This window comes from Scyliorhinus torazame, chromosome 6, assembly GCF_047496885.1.
Source record: "Scyliorhinus torazame isolate Kashiwa2021f chromosome 6, sScyTor2.1, whole genome shotgun sequence".
Lineage (NCBI taxonomy): Eukaryota > Metazoa > Chordata > Chondrichthyes > Carcharhiniformes > Scyliorhinidae > Scyliorhinus > Scyliorhinus torazame.
In genome coordinates this window covers 302,379,500-302,403,454 of record NC_092712.1, presented here as the reverse complement: position 1 = coordinate 302,403,454, position 23,955 = coordinate 302,379,500, and the positions used below count along the sequence as shown (strand labels likewise).

The 23,955-nt window shown below is 45.1% G+C and overlaps 1 protein-coding gene across 1 annotated transcript in view; it reads right to left on the bottom strand.

The window, feature by feature from the left end:
- The window catches only part of wrnip1 (WRN helicase interacting protein 1), a 62,229-nt gene that overhangs the window by 1,570 nt on the left and 36,704 nt on the right, over positions 1-23,955 (bottom strand). Inside the window, exons 4-6 of the mRNA XM_072509932.1 lie at positions 13,170-13,399; positions 9,151-9,306; positions 5,721-5,800 (exon numbers count right to left, since the gene is read on the bottom strand). Of these exons, the coding sequence (XP_072366033.1) occupies positions 5,721-5,800; positions 9,151-9,306; positions 13,170-13,399 (466 nt within the window). The remainder of the gene's footprint in view (positions 1-5,720; positions 5,801-9,150; positions 9,307-13,169; positions 13,400-23,955) is intronic.

Genomic DNA, 23,955 nt, shown 5'->3' with positions numbered 1-23,955 from the left:
GGATAAGAGAGAAAGGCGATTATTAACTTGTAAAATTACCAATCATCATTTTATAAATTGAAGCACACCTCAACAAAGCTTGCTATACAAAACAGGAGAATCAGCCACCTGCCTGCTTACATTGATTTATTTGCCATGTGTTCTTCTCTTCTGCTTCAGAAAGTACATTAAATATCAATTTTCTGTTCTTTAGATGTTAGAGAATATTTAATTGCATTTTTTGATTGGCTTAGTAACATTTTTACTGATCAGATTATCTTTGTTGTCATATTGTTGTGTTGTCCATCCACAGCTGCCTATAAATTGCTTCCTACAACATTGACTGCATTGGATGTAACTGGGATGTTCAGAATGTGAAAGGTGCAAAATAAATGCAAGTCGTTTTCAGGATGACTGATCGAGGTTGTAAGAATTGTACTATCCACCGACTGAAAGCATTCCTCATACGCTTTAATGCTCTAGGAATATAGGAATATTAGGAGCTGAAGTATCCTGCTCCGGCATTCAATTAGATCATTGTGATCTGCACCTCAACTCCATTATTCCACCTTTGTTCTATATCCCCCAATACCTTAGTTTAGTAAAAGATGATCAATCTTAACTTTGAAAACTCCAACTGGCACAGGATCCACAGCCTTCAAGGTTTCCCCTGCGCTTCATGTGGAAAAAGTGTTTTTGCCCCGAATGGTCTCTTATGTCTCCCTTTTCTTGCCACACAACACTATCCCTTCACCCAAGTCATTGACAAATTTGGTGAAACGTTCAGGCCCAGAAAGTTTCCTAAAGGGTATTTAGGCTTTATCACCACTTTATCTCCCAACTCCCAACCAAGTTCCAATTCAAGTAAAAAAAGCTACCTCAAAACTCGTGCAGTCTCAATTAAACTAACCCTTCTGCTGACAATTAATTTTCCGCAAAGTCGACGGCGAACGGTTGCCACCTTCGGGTGAACCCGAATACTGATCCTCTCATGGCGAACTTAATTTTCTCCAGACAGAGAAAGCTAGCCATGTCAGATAGCCAGGTCTCCGACTTCGGGGGCTTCGAGTCCCTCCAAGCTAATAGTATCCGTCTCCGGGCGACCAGGGAAGCAAAGGCCAGAACGTCTGCCTCTTTATCCTCCTGGATTCCCGGATCTTCCAACACCCCGAAAATCCACCACCTCTGGACTTGGTGCCACCCTTGTTTTTAACACCAAGGACATGACATCTGCAAACCCCTGCCAAAATCCCCTAAGCTTCGGACATGTCCAGAACCATAAGACATAGGAGCAGAATTAGGCCACTTGGCCCATCGAGTCTGCTCCGCCATTCAATCATGGCTGATATTTTCTCATCCCCATTCTCCTGCCTTCGTCCCATAACCCCTGATCCCCTTATGTGGACATGGTTCGCTGGCTCTCCCGCACACTTTGCACACCTGTCTTCCACCCCAAAGAATCTGCTCATCCGGGCCACTGTCATGTGAGCCCGATGAATGACCTTGAATTGTATCAGGCTGAGCCTGGTACATGTTGTGGACGCGTTGACTCTACTCAACACGTCCGCCCATAGACCATCCTCTATCTCTCCTGCCAGCTCCTCCTCCCACTTGCGCTTCAGCTCCTCAGTCTGCGTCTCCTCTGACCCCATAAGTTGCTTGTAAATGTTAGAGATGCTCCCTTCTCCTACCCACCCTCTGGAAACTACCCTGTCCTGAATCCCCCTTGGTGGTAGGAGCGGGAAGTTTGAAACTGCTGGTCTAAGACAAGGCCTGCTGTAGTCATTACAGCTCAACAGGTTGCTTCCATGCTCTGAGGCAGCTGCCATACGCCAGTGCTACATTGTCAAGTTTGGCAGAGTAATATCCGACAGGTCTTGACTGGTCACCATGTTCTTGGGCTAGTACTGTTGTCATGTAGCTGTCTTTCTCATGAACAAACATGGTGAAAGGCCTTCCATTGTGTGGAATGCCAAGTGCAGGTGCTGTGCACAAAGCACATTACAGGTTCAAGAATGACTCTTTTTGTTCCAATGTGAGTTTAACTGAGTCTTTTGATTTCCGGTTGCCTTTTAGGAGATCATTTAATTGTTGAGCCAGCTGAGTAAAGGAATCAATCCAATTTCTGTTGAAATTGCAAAGTCCCAAAAATGACCTCACCTCCTGGACAGTTGTAGGTTCTTTGGTGTCTCTTATTGCTGCTGTCCTGTCCTGGTTAAGTTTTCTTTTACCTTTGGAGATTGTCTGACCGAAGTAAATAACTTCATCTTGGGAAATTTGTGCTTTGGCAAGGCTTGCTTTAGGTCCATTGTGACAAAGGTGGTCTAAGAGGGAAGACAAGTCTTTTTCATGATCATCCACATTAATGGAGGCTAGCAGAACATCATCCACATATTGGATAATGGTGGAAGGCATATCAAGTAGTTCCCTCAGGTGGTCCTGTAAAGCCATGTGAAAAACAGTAGGGCTGTTGTGAAATCCTTGTGGAAGTCTGGTCCATGTGTACTGTTGTTGGTTAACTGTGAAAGCAAACCATGGTTGCACTTCCTTAGCCAGTGGTACTGACCAAAAGCCATTTGCCATGTCTATAACTGAAAACCATTCAAGGTCTGGTGTTAAGGCATTAAAGATTGTAGAAGGCTTGTCCAAAGGAGTTTTTTTGTCAATGCACTCATTGGCTTTCCGACAATCAATAGTCAAGCACCATGTGCCATTAGCACTTTTGACAGGCCACACTGGACTGTTTGATGAACTGTGAATTTTAATTAAAACCCCTCTTTCTTCCAATTGCTGTACGACAGGCAAAATTCCCTCAATTGAGGAGGCATTAATGGGATATTGTAAGGTACATGGTGGTGGTACTCAGTGAAGGATGCTGGTGCCATTTTCAAAAGGCCACAGTCATTTTTGTCCGTTGCCCAAATTGGGTGTTGAGCAAGATCACTCCTTTTAAGGCGCCCGAGTGACCATGTAACTTTGCCATTATCAAAGGTAAGGGATGAATTTAAATGTCCCCATGCAGTCCATTCCCTACTTTCAATGTACGAAGTCTTACAACACCAGGTTAAAGTCCAACAGGTTTGTTTCGATGTCACTAGCTTTCGGAGCGCTGCTCCTTCCTCAGGTGAATGAAGAGGTATGTTCCAGAAACATATATATAGACAAATTCAAAGATGCCATACAATGCTTGGAATGCGAGCATTAGCAGGTGATTAAATCTTTACAGATCCAGAGATGGGGTAACCCCAGGTTAAAGAGGTGTGAATTGTATCAAGCCAGGACAGTTGGTAGGATTTCGCAGGCCAGATGGTGGGGGATGAATGTAATGCGACATGAATCCCAGGTCCCGGTTGAGGCCGCACTCATGTGTGCGGAACTTGGCTATAAGTTTCTGCTCGGCGATTCTGCGTTGTCGCGCGTCCTGAAGGCCGCCTTGGAGAACGCTTACCCAGAGATCAGAGGCTGAATGCCCTTGACTGCTGAAGTGTTCCCCGACTGGAAGGGTACATGGTGGTGGTACCCTGCCTGGTGATTGTTACGCGATGACCGTTCATTCATTGTCGCAGCGTCTGCATGGTCTCGCCAATGTACCACGCTTCGGGACATCCTTTCCTGCAGCATATGAGGTAGACAACGTTGGCCGAGTCGCACGAGTATGGACCGCGTACCTGGTGGGTGGTGTTCTCACGTGTAATAGTGGCATCCATGTGGATGAACTGGCACATCTTGCAGAGATTGCCATGGCAGGGTTGTGTGGTGTGACATCACCCGTGACATTGTCGGGGGCAGCACCCCTCTCTCCCTTGCCTCATTGAACGTCCTCATCCACAATGGTCCCAATATCCCAGAGAACTTTTTAAAGAACTCCACTGAGTACCATCTGGCCCCAGGGCTTTACCCGACTGCATGGCCTTCAGACCCTCCACTATCTCTTCCAACCCGATCGGGTCCCACAGCCCTTCTACCAGCACCCCGTCCACCTTTGGGAAATTCAGTTCCCCTAAGAAGTGCCTTATCCCCTCCGGCCCCGTTGGGGGTTCCGACTCATACAGCCTATTGTAAAAATCCCTAAACGCCTTATTCACCCCTGCTGAATCTCCAACCAGGTTCCCATTTCCAACATTTACTTTCCCTATCTCCCTGGCTTCCTCCCTCTTTCTAAGCTGCTGTGTAAGCATTCTGCTGGCCTTCTCTCCATGCTCATAGATCGCCCCCCTCGCCTTTCTCAGCTGCTCCACCGCCCTCCCTGTGGTTAACAAGCCGAACTACGCCTGTAGCCCCCGCCGTTGCCTTAAAAGCCCTGCTGTGCAGTCTCAATTTTAGTAATAACTTATGTGCAGAACTATATCGCATAACTTCTGGAAGTTCCGATATGCAACATCCAGACACTTTCTGATCTACCTTATTTGCCACCGTCTCAAAGAATTGAACTAGATCAGTTAGGTGTGCCTTAGCCTGAACAAGCACACCCTGTCTCTTGATCAGCTCAGATGATCTATTCCTAATAACAGATTCTAGCAGATTTCCTACAACTGAAGTAACCAGCACAGGGCTTTAGTTATCTGTTCTCTGTGCCATACTTCTTAAACAGCAGAGCGAAATTAACAAATTTCCAATAGAGTGACAATTCCTGAATTAAGAAAGCTTTGAAAGATTAAGATTAATGCTTCTGCATTGACAATCATCATGTCATTAAAAAAGGCACTCAACACTATTAATCATCATCCCTAACTTTCTATGGTGAGTTTAACGGACAGTTGAAGTGCAAATACAGCATGTCCTTTACAATTTCAGGAAAGCAAAGGGCAATATGCCATTTGCGGAAAGCAGCGGAATGGTGTAAATCGACTAGCAAGTTCATACCTCATGGAGAATTTCTTCACCCCCCTGAACTCGCTGGCCGACTTGTGAATTAATAACAGCACGCGCTGTTAATATGCCACTATTTTTCCAGCAAGATCTGAACCATTACGTTAGAAACTTACAATAAAATGCACTGAACTGAACCATTCAGTTTTCTGAATGAAAACTAAAATCATTTTGTAAAAACCATCCCTTCTGAATACGGAATAAAACATTTTCTTTATATACACATCATTTGCCCGTTAATGGTCAAAAGCCTAGCCTGCATCCTGGCTGGAGTTTGCAGATTTGCTGTAGGTGGCTGCATTTTGCAGTGGTTCCTGATTGTGGTGGGGTCATGCTTATGCAACCATATCCCATGCTTGGGGTCAGATCAGAAGGAGGTGCTGAGCAACTGCAGGAGCCACCGGCAAAATTAAACAACATTCCCTGTTGGACGTTGCTGCTGTCAAGTCTCTTGCAAGTGACTGTGAAAACTCATTAAGTTAGATTCAGTCAGAACAAGTTCACGTGGTTCAAGATACTCACCATCCTCTTGGCCCATAAGAATTATACCTGGGTCATCGTCAAGACCAAACTCAAATTTGGCCCTGCACAGCTTCAAACATACTGGGAAATAGTATGGTACAATGTCCTAAAGCCACTAGTTATCTTGCTCTAAGTAGCGATACTAAATATTGCAGCACTACTGGAAGTTTAAGCTGCTGCATAAAACGTTTTGCATCTATTAACAATTTGAAATTAGAGCACAGAACAGGATCTGCAGATGTCCTTAAAAAGCATATTAAAAATCATAAAACAATGGAATTTCAAAACGTGCAAAATAGTTATTGTAATCCAGATATAAATACACAGACAAGAATAAAATATTAAAATACCTTGCATTCAGGCATCCCTATAAAGTGGCATCCTTGGTAAGCAGATACTGCCTGGGTCAAAGCCAAAGGGTCTGCTAGTCCTATAAAAGATCAACAAGCAACAGCTGAGTTTAGCATATCATCTTTCAGAAATTATAACTTCACTAAATACGCATATATTTATACAAGCCAGTTATACTGCTGAGGTTGAAGTAAATATAGTTTCAGTCTCTGAAACCTTACGTTTACTACTGGTATTCTGCAAAAGTTTTAGAATATGCATGGAAATTAGGACCAGTCAGCAAAAACTTTACACAACAGAAGGGATGACTGAAAATATAATGAAAATGCCAGAAGAACTACAACTCCACCAAAATAGTGGGAGCTAAATGTGTATTTTTGCAAATATTCAGACTAAGGTGTTCTGTAATAAATCCATACCATTGGTTGTGGCCTATGAACTATATCTGACTTAAGACCTAGCACCCTGGCCCATGAAACCTCTTCTGCTTGAGTTTGGGCGGGATTACATACATAGATACATAGAACATAGGAGCAGGAGGAGGCCTTTTAGCCCTCTGAGCCTGCTCCGCCATTCATCATGATCATGCTGATCATCCAACTCAAGCCTAATCCTGCTTTCTCCCCATAGCCTTTGATCCCATTCTCCCCACGTGCTATATCTAGCCGCCTTGTGAATACATTCAATATTTTAGCATCAACTACTTCTTGTGGTAATGAATTCCACAGGCTCACCACTCTTTCGGTGAAGAAATGTCTCCACATATCTGTCCGAAATGGTTTATCATGAATCCTCAGACTGTGACCCCTGGTTCTGGACACACCCACCATCAAGAACATCTTCCCTGCATCTACCCTGTCTCGTGCTATTAGAATTTTATAAGTCTCTGAGATTCCCCCTCTCATTCTTCTGAACTCCAGCGAGAACAATCCTAACCTAGTCAATCTCTCCTCATATGACAGTCCCGCCATCCCTGGAATTAGTCTGGTAAACCTTCGCTGCACTTCCTCGAGAGCAAGAACATCCTTCCTCAGAAAAGGAGACCAAAACTGCACACAATATTCTAGGTGTGGCCTCACCAAGGCCCTGTAAAATTGCAGCAACAAATCCCTATTTCTGTACTCGAAAGCTCTCGCAATGAAGGCCAACATACCATTAGTCTTCTTTGCCGTCTGCTGCACCTGCATGCATACCTTCAGCGACTGGTGCACAAGAACACCCAGGTCCCGCTGCACACTCATCTCTCCCAATTTACAACCATTCTCTTGCCACATTGAAACAAAGAACAATACAGCACAGGAACAGGCCCTTCGGCCCTCCAAACCAACGCCGATCACGTGTTCTATCTGGACCAACCGTCTGTATACTTCGATGCGCAGTCTGTTCATGTGCCTATCCGGATAAGTCTTAAAGGTCGCTAAGGTATCTGCCTCAACTACCTCACTTGGCAGTGCATTCCATGCAACCACCACCCTCTGTGTAAAAAAACTTCCCCTGCACATCTCCACTGAACCTATCCCCCCTCACCTTGAACTTGTGCCCCCTTGTAATTTTCAATTCTAGCCTGGGAAAAGCCTCCAACTGTTCATCCTTTCTATACCTCTAGTAATTTTATGAACTTCTATCAGGATGCCCCTCAGCCTCCGTCTCTCTGGGGAGAACAATCCCAGTTTCTTCAATCTCTTCTCATAGCTAATACCCTCCATACCAGGCAACATCCTGGCAAACCTTATTTGTACTCTCTCCAAAACCTCCACGTCCTTCTGGTAGTGTGGTGACCAGAATTGGACACAGTATTCCAAATGTGGCCTAACCAAGGTTCAAAAAACTGCAACATAATTTTCGAGCTTTTATACTCGATACCCTATGAAGGCAAGCATGCCATATGCTTTCTTTACCACCATTTCCACCTGTGCTACTACTTTTAAGGATCTGTGGACCTGTACGTCCAGATCTCTGTGTCTCTATGCTCCTGATGGTTCCGCCATTTATTTAACAGCTCCCACCTGAATTGGATCCACCAAAATGCATCAGCTTGCATCCGGGTTAAATTTCATCTGCCATTTCACCGCCCAATTCTGCATCCTATCTATATCCTGTTGTATTCTCTGACAATCTTCATCACTATCTGCAACTCCTGCAATCTTAGTATCATCCGCAAACTTGCGAATCAAACCCGCTACGTTTTCTTCCAAGTAATTTATATATATTACACACAACAGAGGTCCCAGTAATGATCCCTGCTGAACACCACTAGTTACATACCTCCATTCGGAACACCACTAGTTACAGACCTCTCACTGCGACATTATACGGGTGTACTGATAATTCCTGGGGCAGGACCTCCCGCAGGAGGCCCCGAGAAACCAATCTGCACACTTCACCTCCATCTAGGCTCCAACTGCAAACCCATCCTTGTTGGCTAGCAAATCATGTTAAAACATTTCACTCAATATTTAGAAGGGATACTTTTTACAATATTAGTTTCGTCCACGCGAGGAAAATAAGTATCAATTTTATTTATCGTTTTTACATTATTTTACATTTCAACATAATGGGCCAAATCTTTTCTGAAAAAAAATGGCATGTTTATTATGCAGTTATTAACGTGCAAGTAGGATAGAAGGTGTGAAACGTCAGGACTAGCTACTTGATTTACACAGTTCTTCACAAAAGCATTTCACCTTTGGCCATCCCGCTATTCTAAAGAAGTTATGGATTTGCACATATATCCGCTAAACTCGCCACAAAGTCAGGGTTCCTAATTAAATCTATAGCTTTTTAATGGCGTCGCCGATCAATCTGTCCGCTTCTGAAAGACAACAATTTAAATTGTGGAGTCTCATTTCATCATGTAGTAAATGGTTGTCAGAGATTTTACAAAAAACAATTTTCCTCTTACTTTTCTTTTGACATTTTTTGCTTCCCAATCTAATCAATCCTTCTCTTCATATACCTCGTTTGGCTCTAATTAATTCTATTTCCTTCTCAGTTCCTGTTGCAACCTTGAATGTCATGGTTAACAAAGTCACTAGGCCCATTAATCAATTAGGTCATTAATCAAAGATCCCAAAAGCGCTTTGAACAGCCCAAAATCTAAGTCACGAGACAAAATTTTGAGCTGAAGAGTAGAGCAAACTGTCTAACTAGCAATATACAACCCAAGGTCTTCCACTCCAGCAAGATTTGGTGTAGAAGAAAAATTACAATGATTTTTTAAAAACAATTATGCAATAAGTTGCAAATTTAGTGGTAAATGCTACAAAGTTGTAGCAAAAATCTGGATTTCATAACAAAAAAGGAAACTCAGAAGTCTGTGCCTTCTGCAACAAATAATTTTTCTTTCCACTCTCTTTCCAACCATTGCCAAAAATCAAAGATTTTGAACAGCTGGAAGAAATATTCCGCAGTGCTATTCTGAAGCCTTACCTACATCTTCACTGGCAAACCTCACCAGTCTCCGTGCCACATACAGTGGATCCTCACCACCTTCTAGCATCCTTGCTAACCAATAGAGGGAAGACTTCTCATCTGAGGCCCGCATGGTCTTGTGCAGTGCTGATATGCAATTATAATGTTCCTCACCTGAGAATAAAACAGGTATTCCATGCTGATTAACCAGCAGATAATATTATATTACAATACCTCCAATTATGTTGTTCAGTATCTGGAGTGTAGTTTCTTCAAGAGCCACTGCATGTGATGTAGTTATTTGAACATCTAACCAAATATATCACATGCTGACTGGAGGTAAAATATTTATATGCTTCACTGAAGTTGCATGACGCAGTTCCTCACAATGTACTTATAATACCAATGATCTAAGAACTGGGGCTGGATTTTCTGGTCGGCGACACCAAAATCGCGTTCGGCGAACAGCCGGAGAATCAGAGTTCACGACCAAATCGGGGTCGCGATGCTCCGCCCCCTCCAAAGTGGCGTACTCGGCCTCAGGCCATTGCCTGAAGACCGCCCCCCCCCCAATGATCCGCCAATGACTGGCCGAGTTCCCGACGGCTTGGTTCTCTCATGGTCTCACCCAGTACCGCCAGTCGGGGGGGGGGGGCGATCCGTGGGCGGATGACATTATTTGGGGCTGGGAGTCTTGTGAGGGAGGGGGCGCGAGCTGGCCGAAAAGGGGGGGGGGGGGGGGGGGGGAGAAGAGAGAGAAACTATTTTGCGGGCCGGGTCCGCGAGTGGCCTCCGCCATGTGGCATGGCACGGCGGCTGCAGGCGCCGCCGCGTGCATGCGCAGCCACGGACCCGGCAATTCTCCGGGTCGTATTGGCAGCTAGAGCCAGGTGTTCTACGCTGCCGTCCTTCTAGCCCCCAGCAAATCGAGAAACCAGTGGTTGTTTTGCGCCATTTCGTTCTGGCGTAAAACGCCACCGTTCCCACGCCAGCGTGGGGACATAGCCCCAGAATCGGAGAATCCAGCCCTTTGTTTCTGTTACAAGTAACTGTTCTTCCTCCGCAAAACGTCATTTGCGGTCATTTACATTGCAGATTTTTGCCTCACTTTCCAGTGTATTTCCAATATTCAAGGGAATTCAATGGGACATTGACTTGTTTATACTTTCCTCCCTTACCCAAATCATTATTTAAAACCAGTTATTTACTTGATTAAGAGGTTTTTTCCCCAGTATTTCACACAATTGATTTTTTAGTTCTTATGGAATTATAGGCTCCATACTATAGGAAGCATGTAGAGGCAATAAAAAAAAAGGATACAGGACAGATTCACTAGCCTGTTGCCTAGTACAAGGAAATGCAAATACAGGGAAATACTTGAACATTTTGGGCTGTTTTCATTGGAATTTCAAATTCTCACCCAAGTCTAACTCTTAATGTGCTCACTCCTCTCCATCTGTGTAATCCACTCAGATCTAAAACTGCCTGCTGAACTATCCTTCCTCTGAATTTGTTCTTTTGCCTATTCCCACTCCTTTCACCCCATCGCTGGTTACATGGGCGGAATTCTCCGCAATCGGCGCAATGTCCGCCGACCGGCGATAAAAACGGCGCGAATCAGTCCGGCATCGCGCTGCCCCAAAGGAGCGGAATCCACCACATCTTGAGGGGCCGAGCCCTCACCTTGAGGGGCTAGGCCCGCGCCAGACTGATTTCCGCCCCGCCAGCTGGCAGGAAAGGCCTTTGGTGCCCCGCCAGCTGGCGCGGAAATGACATTGCCGGGCGGCGCATGCGCGGGAGCGTCAGCGGCCGCTCACGGCATCCCCACGCATGCGCAGTGGAGGGGGTCTCTTCCGCCTCCGCCATGGTGGAGACCGTGGCGAAGGCGGAAGGAAAAGAGTGCCCCCATGGCACAGGCCCGCCGTGGGGGCACCCCCAGGGCCAGATCGCCCCGCGCCCCCCCCAGGACCCCAGAGCCCGCCCGCGCCGCCTTGTCCCGCCGGTAAGAGAGGTGGTTTAATCCACGCCGGCGGGACAGGCATCCCAGCAGCGGGACTTCGGCCCATCCGGGCCGGAGAATCGCCTGGGGGGGGCGGGGGGGGGGGCCGTCAACCGGCGCGGCGCGATTCCCGCCCCCGCCGAATATCTGGTACCGGAGAATTCGGCAACCAGAGGGGCGGGATTCACGCCAGCACCCGGCGATTCTCTGACCTGGCGGGGGGTCGGAGAATCCCGCCCATGGCTTCAACTGTCCGGGCTCACATTCTAGAATTCTCTCCCCAAAACCGCCTGACTACTTTCCCCATTCCAAGGCTCCCCTTAAAACCCACCTCAGACCAAGCTTTTTGGTCACCTCTGCTAATATACTCTCTAGCTCAATGTCCATTTTTGTTTTGACTGATAATGCCTCTTGGGATGGATTGACACATTTTTCCACCTTTAATGCATGTTTCTGTCGGGATCACGAACTTGATGACCAGCCATGATCATAATGAATGACGGAGGAGGCTCGAAAGGCCGAATGGCCTCCACCTGCTTTGGTTTTCTATATATGTTTCTAGGTAAAAAGCATTACATAAATGCAGTTGTTGCTGGTGCTTGGTTGTCCACATATCCTAAAATATGAAATAATATTTTTAAAGAATATATATTTATTCTGCATCCTTCCAATCCCGTCTTGGTCCACAGTTACATGTATCAATTTCCCTTTTCACTTCAGCCAGCTCACTCCTTTCCTTTCTAAAATACGCCCTATCCCAAAATGGTGCCCTTATCTTTGTTCTAACCTTTTCCCCATGAACATTTAAGGAATCATAACATGATCACTATTACTGGAGGTGCATACCCACATTTATTTCAACTACCTGACCTGTTTTGTTACCCATTAATAGATTTGCCATGAAGGCTTGAGGAAGGAGTCTAAACATTTCCAGAATTCTATTTCCTTTCCTGACCCAATGAGCCAAGTCTCAGGAGTGAGAAGCACGTTTTTTGCCCCAGGTATTTCTACCACTACATTATTAATTTTATAAGCACATTGATCTATTTAGTTCAAGCATTGGCTATTTTGTTTTAATAAATCATGGCATAATTAAAATTTTAGTGACCTGTGAAAAGAAGAAAAATGTCGTTGATAACAACTTGAACAAAACTGAGAAGCATGAGATTTTGAGGCAATTGCTGTTTGTTGATTGGTGCTGTGGAAAATTATTTGAGGGAAATGTTAGATTGTCTTTAGGAGGGTAGCACAGCCAAACCGGAGCTTTTATTCACCATACCGATGTCAGTGGTCAGTGATAGCTATCAGGAGCAGAAATCTTTACTTTCATAGAATCATAGAATCTACAATGCAGAAGGAGGCCACTCGGCCCATCGAGTCTGCAACGGCCCTTGGAAAGAGCACCCTACTTAAGCCCATGCCTCCAGCCTACCCCCGTAACCCGACTTAACCTTTTGAACACTAAGGGGCAGTTAGCACGGCTAATCCACCTAACTTGCATATCTTTGGACTGTGGGAGGAAACCGGAGCACCTGGAGGAAACCCACACAGACATGGGGAGAAAATGCAAACTCCACAGTCACCCGAGGCCGGAATTGAACCCGGGTCCTTGGAGCCGTGAGGCAGCAGTGCTAACCATTGTGCCGCCCTTTTAGTTGATAATTCTGCTAGATTAGTAATAAATACGATTGCAAGCAAAAATAAAATTGTTTCGCAGAAAGGCTTAAAAGTTATACTTTAACAGCATTAACTGAGAACTCAAAAGCAAAAAAATACTGCAGGTGCTGGTAATTCAAAATAAAAACAGGAAATCTTGGATATACGCAGCTGCCCACGCAACATCTGTGGGGACAAATTTCTTTGGTCTGATGAGAAGTCACAGGCCTGAAATGAAAATTTTGTTTTTCACTCCACAGTTGCTGCCTGACTTGCTGAGTGTTTTAAGAATCTTCTGTATTGAATTAAGTATTATCATCTTTGGAATGAAGTGTTTCATTTTACTGAGAAGTGTGTTCAGTCCACTATATAGATAATTTACCTGCTCGATCATACAATATGTGAGACCTTTGGAGTCCTTCTTTTATATGAACTTCCTTAATTACAATCTTTTTTGACGGAGTATTATGTACATTATTGTTCTGGGCCTTTTTAGTTTCTGCAACCTTTGCTTGAATCGCAAGATGAAGCCCATTCAATGCAGTCCTCGCGTCACCGTCACATAAGTAGGCAATGCTGCGTATTGCTTCTGGTTCAATAGAAATCTGCAACCTATAATACAAAAGCAGAAATTGAAGACACTTGATCCAGTTTCTTGCTACACACATGATATTCTTCCTCCAGATAAATGAGCAACCAAACTCTTGATTGCTCTCCAGTGACTGCCAATGGAAAGTATGCATGTATCAGCATGGAGTGAAAACAGAAGCTGGTTCAGCAGCAAGACTGCACCAAGGATAAATTACCTGTCAACACTTGCGATCTGGGTCTTGTACACAAGGATTACTGCCACTTCTCAAATCTCATTGCAGTGAGTTTACATCTTCAGGAAAGGAGAAGTGCAGATGATTTGGGACAAATTATGTTTTTAGGGGTAAACTGGATAGATGTCAAGTGCAGCTACATTCAGAATGTAATGTATGTTACTCAAATTTTAAAATGTTAATAAAGTTGCAATAGTCTCAACTCAATGACAGTGAAAAGCACAGCAATTTAGCATGCAGTTGAGACAATTAATGCTTTACTTTGCAACAGCAAAGCATTGCAGACATGCAAAATTAATAGTTAATATACCACTCTACAGTAGCACTTCTATTTCAGAATATAAAAACAATGTCTTAAATCAACTTTCCTGAAAACAGAAGTTGGAATTTCGATTATAGCTGCAAGTTGAATATGTATTTCAAGCTGTAAATTACTTTAAAAATCCATTGCCTAGAATTGCCCAGTTAATAAAACACACATCATTTTGTTTCAGAAAAAACGATTCAAAGGAAGTTCTATAAAAAGTTAAAATTAAAGGATGATGCAGTTCAATAATACTCTTCATTGTATTTATAATGACATTGTGATTTCGAGTGTTCTGTTTTATTAGCCAATGAGTAGGTAGATGGACATCACTTTAGGCAAGGGGTAGTCTGAAATCAATATTTGCAGTGTAAAACCACTTTTAATTTACATAATATAGCAACCACAGGTACTGTATTTAATTTGCTTACATAACCGAAGAGTGGGCCATTTCTATATCTTTAATAATAGAAGAGGCTTCATTTTGATTTTTCCAAATGGAATGCGACCCTCTTAAATGGCACATCCTTATGTCCTCAGGTAACATTATTCATCCAGTTAAGCTGGGACTGAACTTAATTTCTCCATTTGTGCCGGGATAATTACCCTTCCCATTCACCGATATCAGCCCCTCTTTAGGTTAATGAAAATTGCAGGAAGAACAATGGCAGAATAAGTGGGTTCCAGGGGATGTGAAATTAGAATTCCTACCCATCCGTTTTTTGCTCGCTTTTATTGGGAGATAAAGTCGAACACCAAGATTGGTTTTCGGCAGGGGGGGGGGGGGCAATTATATTTGGGACATAAAGTCAAAGCCCCATGCAAGTAGAGTTTCAATGGTGTATAAGAGTTTCAGGTCCTTTATATTATAGAACTCCTTCTGAAGTCTTTGATTGCAAACATCAGCTTCCATTTTGTGATCTGCATACTCTGCATCGATAGAAGTTTGATTTTTGTTCCAATTTACTCCTTTAAGACTCCTTTTGAATTGTGTTACTGGACCTTGTAATTCAATAGTTTTTATTTTTATGCACCCAATACCATAACACTCTATGTTCCATAGATAACGTTTGGCACTCCATTTCTGCAAGAGTCCAGGTTGGTGGCTTCCAAATGTTCAGGCCACCCATGAAGCAGGCCTAGGTGCCTTGAATGTACAAATAGATGGTTTTAGGACCATAATCAAAATTCGTCATCAATTGGAAGCCTAACCAGTAGTTCTTAACTGCACGGTAGGGATTCTATAGAGTAAAATGGGGACACTTTAAAGGACCAATGCACCTGGAGCAGATTTAGGACTGAGTTGAGGAGGAATTTCTTCACTCAAAGGGTTGTGAATCTGTGGAATTCCCTGCCCAGTGAAGCAGTTGAGGCTACCTCGCTGATTGTTTTTGAGGCAGAGATTGATAGATTTTTGAGCAGGAAAGGAATATAAGGGTTATGGTGAGTGGGTGGATAAATGGAGCTGATTCCACAAAACGATCAGCCATCATCTCATTGAATGGCAGGGCAGGCTCAAGGGGCCAGATGGCCTACTCCAGCTTCTAGTTCTTATGTTCTTAACTCCCAAGGGCAGATTGGCTGCTGCCCTCTAACCAGCCCCCATTAAAACCAAGAGTGGGCAGGTTGTCCATTTTATTTTAAACCTCAGAGCAAACACATAGAAAACCATATCCCAAAGTGTAGCAGGAGGCCATTCAGCCCATCAAATCTGCACCGACCCTCTGAAAGAGCACCCTACCCAGGCCCACTCTCCTGCCCTAACCCCTTAACCCCATCTAACCTGCACATCTTTGAGCTGCATGTATTTTTTTTTTATAAATATATTTTATTCAAAATTTTTGGCCAACCATGACAGTACATTGTGTATCCTTTACACAGTAATATAACAATATAAATAACAATGGCCAGTTTTAAGCAAGAAATAAATAATATATAAACAACATTGAAATTAAAAAACAAAACTAAATGGCAACTGCCTTGTCCCAAATAAATACTCTCCAAAAATACAATTTAGCAGTCCAATATACAATTACCTATAACAACAACCTATACATATTATACATATACACTAACATCCCTGAGAGTCCTTATGGTTCCTCCTCCCCCACCCCCCCCGGGTTGCTGCTGCTGTCTTCTTCTTTTCCATTCCCTTTATCTTTCTGTGAGGTATTCGACGAACGGTTGCCACCGCCTGGTGAACCCTTGAGCCGATCCCCTTAGGATGAACTTAATCCGTTCCAACTTTATAAACCCTGCCATGTCATTTATCCAGGTCTCCACACCCGGGGGCTTGGCTTCCTTCCACATCAACAGTATCCTGCGCCAGGCTACTAGGGACGCAAAGGCCAAAACATCAGCCTCTTTCGCCTCCTGCACTCCCGGCTCCTCTGCAACCCCGAATATAGCCAACCCCCAGCTTGGTTCGACCTGGACCCCCACTACCTTCGAAAGCACCTTTGTCACCCCCACCCAAAACCCCTGTAGTGCCGGACATGACCAGAACATATGGGTGTGATTCGCTGGGCTTCTCGAGCATCTCGTACACCTATCCTCTACTCCAAAAAATTTACTGAGCCGTGCTCCAGTCATATGCGCCCTGTGTAACACCTTAAATTGTATCAGCCTTAGCCTGGCACACGAGGACGATGAGTTTACCCTACTTAGGGCATCAGCCCACAGCCCCTCCTCAATCTCCTCCCCCAGCTCCTCTTCCCATTTCCCTTTCAGCTCATCTACCATAATCTCCCCCTCGTCCCTCATTTCCCTATATATGTCTGATACCTTACCGCCCCCCACCCATGTCATTGAGATCACTCTGTCCTGCACCTCCTGCGTCGGGAGCTGCGGGAATTCCCTCACCTGTTGCCTCGCAAAAGCCCTCAGTTGCATGTACCGGAATGCATTCCCTTGGGGCAACCCATATTTTTCGGTCAGCGCTCCCAGACTTGCAAACGTCCCATCTACAAACAGATCTCTCAATTGTGTTACTCCTGCTCTTTGCCATGTTCCAAATCCCCCATCCATTCTCCACGGAGCAAACCTATGGTTATTTCTTATCGGGGACCACATCGAGGCTCCCGTCTTACCCCTATGCCGTCTCCACTGCCCCCAGATTTTCAGAGTAGCCACCACCACCGGGCTTGTGGTGTATTTCTTTGGTGAGAACGGCAACGGCGCCGTCACCATAGCTTGTAGGCTAGTCCCCCTGCAGGACGCCCTCTCCAATATCTTCCACGCCGCTCCCTCCTCTTCTCCCATCCACTTACATACCATTGAGACATTGGCGGCCCAGTAGTACTCACTTAGGCTCGGTAGTGCCAGCCCCCCCCTATCCCTACTACGCTGCAGAAATCCCCTCCTCACTCTCGGGGTCTTCCCGGCCCACATAACTCATGATATTCTTCTCAATCCTTTTGAAAAAAGCCTTCGTGATCACCACCGGGAGGCACTGAAACACAAAAAGGAACCTCGGGAGGACCACCATTTTAACCGCCTGCACCCTCCCTGCCAGTGACAGGGATACCATGTCCCATCTCTTGAAGTCCTCCTCCATCTGTTCCACCAACCGCGTTAAATTTAACCTATGCAATGTACCCCAATTCTTGGCTATCTGGATCCCCAAGTAGCGAAAGTCCCTTGTTACCTTCCTCAGCGGCAAGTCCTCTATTTCTCTGCTCTGCCCCCCTGGATGCACCACAAACAGCTCACTTTTCCCCATGTTCAGTTTATATCCTGAAAATTCTTCAAACTCCCCAAGTATCCGCATTATCTCTGGCATCCCCTCCGCCGGGTCCGCCACATACAACAACAAATCGCCCGCATACAGAGATACCCGGTGTTCTTCTCCTCCACCGAGTACTCCCCTCCACTTCCTGGAACCCCTCAGTGCTATTGCCAGGGGCTCAATCGCCAGTGCAAACAATAATGGGGACAGAGGACATCCCTGCCTCGTCCCTCTATGGAGCTGAAAATATGCAGACCCCCGTCCATTCGTGACCACGCTCGCCATCGGGGCCCTATACAACAGCTGTACCCATCTAATATACTCATCTCCAAAGCCAAATCTCCTCAACACCTCCCACAGATAATTCCACTCCACTCTATCAAATGCTTTCTCGGCATCCATCGCCACCAATATCTCCGCTTCTTCCTCTGGTGGGGGCATCATCATTACCCCTAGCAGCCTCCGTATATTCGTATTCAGCTGTCTCCCCTTCACAAACCCAGTTTGGTCCTCATGGACCACCCCCGGGACACAATCCTCTATCCTCATTGCCATTACCTTAGCCAGAATCTTAGCGTCTACATTCAGGAGGGAAATAGGCCTATAGGACCCGTATTGCAGCGGGTCTTTTTCTTTCTTTAGGAGAAGCGATATCGTTGCCTCTGACATAGTCAGGGGCAGCTGTCCCCTTTCCCTCGCCTCACTAAAGGTTCTCATCAGTAGCGGGGCGAGCAAGTCCACGTATTTCCTGTAAAATTCAACTGGGAATCCATCCGGTCCCGGAGCCTTCCCCGCCTGCATGCTCCTAATTCCTTTCACTACTTCCTCCATTTCGATCTGTGCTCCCAGTCCCACCCTCTCCTGCTCCTCCACCTTAGGAAATTCCAGCTGGTCCAGAAAACACATCATTCGCTCCTTCCCATCCGGGGGCTGAGCTTCATATAACCTTTCATAGAATGCCTTGAACACTCCATTCACTCTCTCCGCTCCCCGCTCCATCTCTCCCTCCTCAGCCCTCACTCCCCCTATTTCCCTCGCTGTTCCCCTTTTCCTCAATTGGTGGGCCAGCAACCTGCTCGCCTGCTCCCCATATTCGTATTGTACACCCTGTGCCTTCCTCCACTGTGCCTCTGCAGTACCCGTAGTCAGCAAATCAAATTCTACGTGTAGCCTTTGCCTTTCCCTGTACAGTCCCTCCTCCGGTGCCTCCGCATATTGCCTGTCCACCCTCAGAAGTTCTTGCAGCAACCGCTCCCGTTCCCTACTCTCCTGCTTTCCTTTATGTGCCCTGATTGATATCAGCTCCCCTCTAACCACTGCCTTCAGCGCCTCCCAGACCACTCCCACCTGGACCTCCCCATTATCATTGAGTTCCAAGTACTTTTCAATACACCCCCTCAACATTAGACACACACCCTCATCCGACATTAGTCCCATGTCCATTCTCCAGGGTGGACGCCGTTCTTTTTCCTCCCCTATCTCCAAGTCCACCCAATGTGGAGCGTGATCCGAAATAGCTATGGCCGTATACTCCGTCCCCCTCACCTTCGGGATCAGCGCCCTTTCCCAAAACAAAAAAGTCTATTCGCGAATAAACTTTGTGGACATAGGAGAAAAACGAAAACTCCTTACTCCTAGGTCTACTAAATCTCCATGGGTCTACTCCTCCCATCTGCTCCATAAAGCCTTTAAGCACCTTGGCTGCTGCCGGCCTCCTTCCAGTCCTGGACCTCGATCTGTCCAGCCCTGGTTCCAGCACAGTGTTAAAATCTCCACCCATTACCAACTTCCCCACCTCTAGGTCCGGGATACGTCCTAGCATGCGCCTCATAAAGTTGGCATCATCCCAGTTCGGGGCATATACGTTCACTAAGACCACCGCCTCCCCCTGTAATTTGCCACTCACCATCACGTATCTGCCCCCACTATCCGCCACCATGGTCTTTTGAGCTGTATGTATAATGTTGAAACAAAACTTCTAAGATGTCACACTTGTACTTATATTTAAGTATGTGATGTTAATCAGGTAGGCATGAGGGAGCTGGCAAATATGAAAATGGTGAAGACATCAAATACATACACAATCTCCCTAACAGATATCCTATTCAGACAACTGATCGTAAATACACCAGGAGAAACCAGACAGACAAGGTCCAACAGAGTCCAGCATCAGGTTTTTCACTGTGACTGCTGCAACAACCAACAAACACACAAGTTAAAACGAAAACAAAAGAAAAATGGCATAATTTTACAACAGCATCAATGGTTCCCCTTTCTATATCATGTTTCAATCACTATTCTCAAATCTCCTTTTCTTCTTCAAACAATTCCTTGTTTACAGAATACTTTTCCTCACTGCTTCCTGTTCCGAAAGTGTCTCGTTGCAGATTATAGAGTTCCACAGGCGCCAGACCCTTCCAGTTTCTTGCCCAAGTGGGCATTATTCATTTGCAAGTCACAGCAGCAAGTGCTGTCTGAAAACACAGGACCAGTTTATGGAGGTAATTATGAAGAACACATTTGGAAATTTATCAGGAATGAACAGACAGGGAGAACTGTAAAATCAAGCAAATGCCAAAAAGTAAACTAAGCAGAGTGAAAGAAATCTGAAATAGTGGACTATTTATAAGTGGCAGGGGGATGGATGGCAGCGTTCATGAAGTGACAGAATGAATAAACCACATTGTTTTTAACAACAGAAACAAGGGAGGGGGGGGGGGGGGGGGAGAGAAGATCAAATTATTTTGTGCAATCATAAAGCATTCTATCAAAGCTTTGAAGGACATGGGGACATTATCAAGAAGTGTAATCAAATTTCTAATATCTTATTGGAACACTGTACATGCTATCATGCAAAGTTCACTGGCAATGCTGTTGTTCAAGAGGAAACTATGAACACAGTTTGATTGATTAACTCCACCTGATATTTCAGAGATTGTCAAACGACAACAAACAAGCACAAATTACTAGGAGGGAGAAAATCTCTTTAAGATGAGTATTCAACCAGGGAAAGAGAGTGCTGGTTAGGAGCTACACTACCAACGAGAAACCTGCTATGACCTTTGCAAAGACAGTCCCAATAACTGCATAGACAGATGATGAGAGTTTGGCGATATCATGCGGATTAGTTGAGTTTGCAGAAACCTCTCAAGTGGTTGTAACTTTGGAAAATCTAGAGACCAGAGACATTAGGGAGTTCAGATCCTGTTTCTGAAGACTTTTCAATGCCTAAAGGGACAGACACTGAAATAACTACTCGAGAAGTACCACCTACAGGAAGGAATGAGGATGCTTCCGAGGTCACAAGTAACGAAGTTCAAGAACGGCAAATTCTACCAAAGAGGAATAGATGTCCACCACAGAGAGCTACTGAGTGAATTGTATGTGTGCATAGAAATAATGCATAGTTAATCTGTTGTATAAATGTTACCTGTTGTCACTGCACTAACGAAGTATGAGAATACATTCCTGCTGGTTATGCATCATGTGATGTGTAGTGAAGTCAGCAGAGTGTTTGCACAGGTTTTGGGCAGATTACCATCTTGATTGCTTGAGCAACATCCTTAATAAACCTCTTATCGTGATTGGCAAGAATCCAGAGTGGGGGCACCTCCATACCTTTTCTCTTTGCAGCAACGAATAAATATAACAGTGGCCATGCCTTGTGTCGCGGTGCATCTTTCACAGAATTTACAGTGCAGAAGGAGGCCATTCGGCCCATCGAGTCTGCACCAGCTCTTGGAAAGAGCACCCTACCTAAGGTCAACACCTCCATCCTATCCCCATAATCCGGTAACCCCACCCAACACTTCGGGCAATTTTGGACACTAAGGGCAATTTATCATGGCCAATCCACCTATCCATGGCCATCTTTGGACTGTGGGAGGAAACCAGAGCACCCGGAGGAAACCCACGCACACACGGGGAGGTTGTGCAGACTCTGCAGAGACAGTGACCGAAGCCGGTATCGAACCTGGGACCCTGGAGCTGTGAAGCAATTGTGCTATCCACAATGCTACAGTGCTGCCCTCTAATCTTTAAGTGGGTGTGGATAGATTTCTGTATAAAGCACCAGAGGGAAAATGCGCAATACAGCACGTAGGGAACCACGAGGGAACAGGCCATTCTGGACTTAGTGTTACGTAATGAGCCAGACTTGATTAAAGATCTTAAAGTAAGGGAGCACTTAGGAGGCAGTGATCATAATATGGTAGAATTCAATCTCCAATTTGAAAGAAAGAAGGTAGAATCAGATGTAAAGGTGTTACAGTTAAATAAAGGTAACTACAGGGGCATGAGGGAGGAACTGACGAAAATCGACTGGGAGCAGAGCCTAGTGGGAAAGACAGTAGAACAGCAATGGCAGGAGTTTCTGGGAGTAATTGAGGACACAGTACAGAGGTTCATCCCAAAGAAAAGAAAGGTTATCAGAGGGGGGATTAGGCAGCCATGGCTGACAAAGGAGGTTAGGGAATGCATCAAAGCAAAAGAGAAAGCCTATAATGTGGCAAAGAGTAGTGAGAAGTCAGAAGATTGGGAAGGCTACAAAAACAAACAGAGGATAACAAAGAGAGAAATAAGGAAAGAGAGGATCAAATATGAAGGTAGGCTAGCCAGTAACATTAGGAATGATAGTAAAAGTTTCTTTAAATACATTAAAAACAAACGGGAGGCAAAAGTTGACATTCGGACGCTCCAAAATGACGCTGGTAATTTTGTGATGGGAGACAAGGAAATAGCTGAGGAACTAAATAAGTACTTTGCGTCAGTCTTCACAGTAGAAGACATGAGTAATATCCCACCAATTCCAGAGAGTCAGGGGGCAGAGTTGAATATGGTAGCCATCACAAAGGAGAAAGTGCTAGAGAAACTAAGAGGTCTAAAAATTGATAAATCTCTGGGCCCAGATGGACTACATCCTAGAGTTCTAAAGGAGATAGCTGAAGAAATAGTGGAGGCGTTAGTTATCTTTCAAAAGTCACTGGAGTCCGGGAAAGTCCCAGAGGATTGGAAAATCGCTGTTGCAACCCCCCTGTTCAAGAAGGGAACAAGGAAAATTATAGGCCAATTAGCCTAACCTCGGTTGTTGGCAAGATTCTAGAATCCATTGTTAAGGATGAGATTTCTAAATTCTTGGAAGTGCAGGGTCAGATTAGGACAAGTCAGCATGAATTTAGTAAGGGGAGGTCGTGCCTGACAAACCTGTTAACGAGTTCTTTGAAGAGACAACAAATAGGTTAGACCAAGGAGAGCCAATGGATGTTATCTATCTTGACTTCCAAAAGGCCTTTGATAAGGTGCCTCATGGGAGACTGCTGAGTAAAATAAGGGCCCATGGTATTCGAGGCAAGGTACTAACATGGATTGACGATTGGCTGTCAGGCAGAAGGCAGAGAGTTGGGATAAAAGGTTCTTTTTCGGAATGGCAACCGGTGACGAGTGGTGTCCCGCAGGGTTCAGTGTTGGGGCCACAGCTGTTCTCTTTATATATTAACGATCTAGATGACGGGACTGGGGCATTCTGGCTAAGTTTGCCGATGATACAAAGATAGGTGGAGGGGCAGGTAGTATGGAGGAGGTGGGGAGGCTGCAGAAAGATTTAGACAGTTTAGGAGAGTGGTCCAAGAAATGGCTGATGAAATTCAACGTGGGCAAGTGCGAGGTCTTGCACTTTGGAAAAAAGAATAGAGGCATGGACTATTTTCTAAACGGTGACAAAATTCATAATGCTGAAGTGCAAAGGGACTTGGGAGTCCTAGTCCAGGATTCTCTAAAGGTAAACTTGCAGGTTGAGTCCGTAATTAAGAAAGCAAATGCAATGTTGTCATTCATCTCAAGAGGCTTGGAATATAAAAGCAGGGATGTACTTCTGAAGCTTTATAAAGCATTAGTTAGGCCCCATTTAGAATACTGTGAGCAATTTTGGGCCCCACACCTCAGGAAGGACATACTGGCACTGGAGCGGGTCCAGCGGAGATTCACACGGATGATCCCAGGAATGGTAGTCCTAACATACGATGAACGTCTGAGGATCCTGGGATTATATTCATTGGAGTTTAGGAGGTTGAGGGGAGATCTAATAGAAACTTACAAGATAATGAATGGCTTAGATAGGGTGGATGTAGGGAAGTTGTTTCCATTAGCAGGGGAGACTAGGACCCGGGGGCACAGCCTTAGAATAAAAGGGAGTCACTTTAGAACAGAGATGAGGAGAAATTTCTTCAGCCAGAGAGTGGTGGGTCTGTGGAATTCATTGCCACAGAGGGCGGTGGAGGCCGGGACGTTGAGTGTCTTTAAGACAGAAGTTGATAAA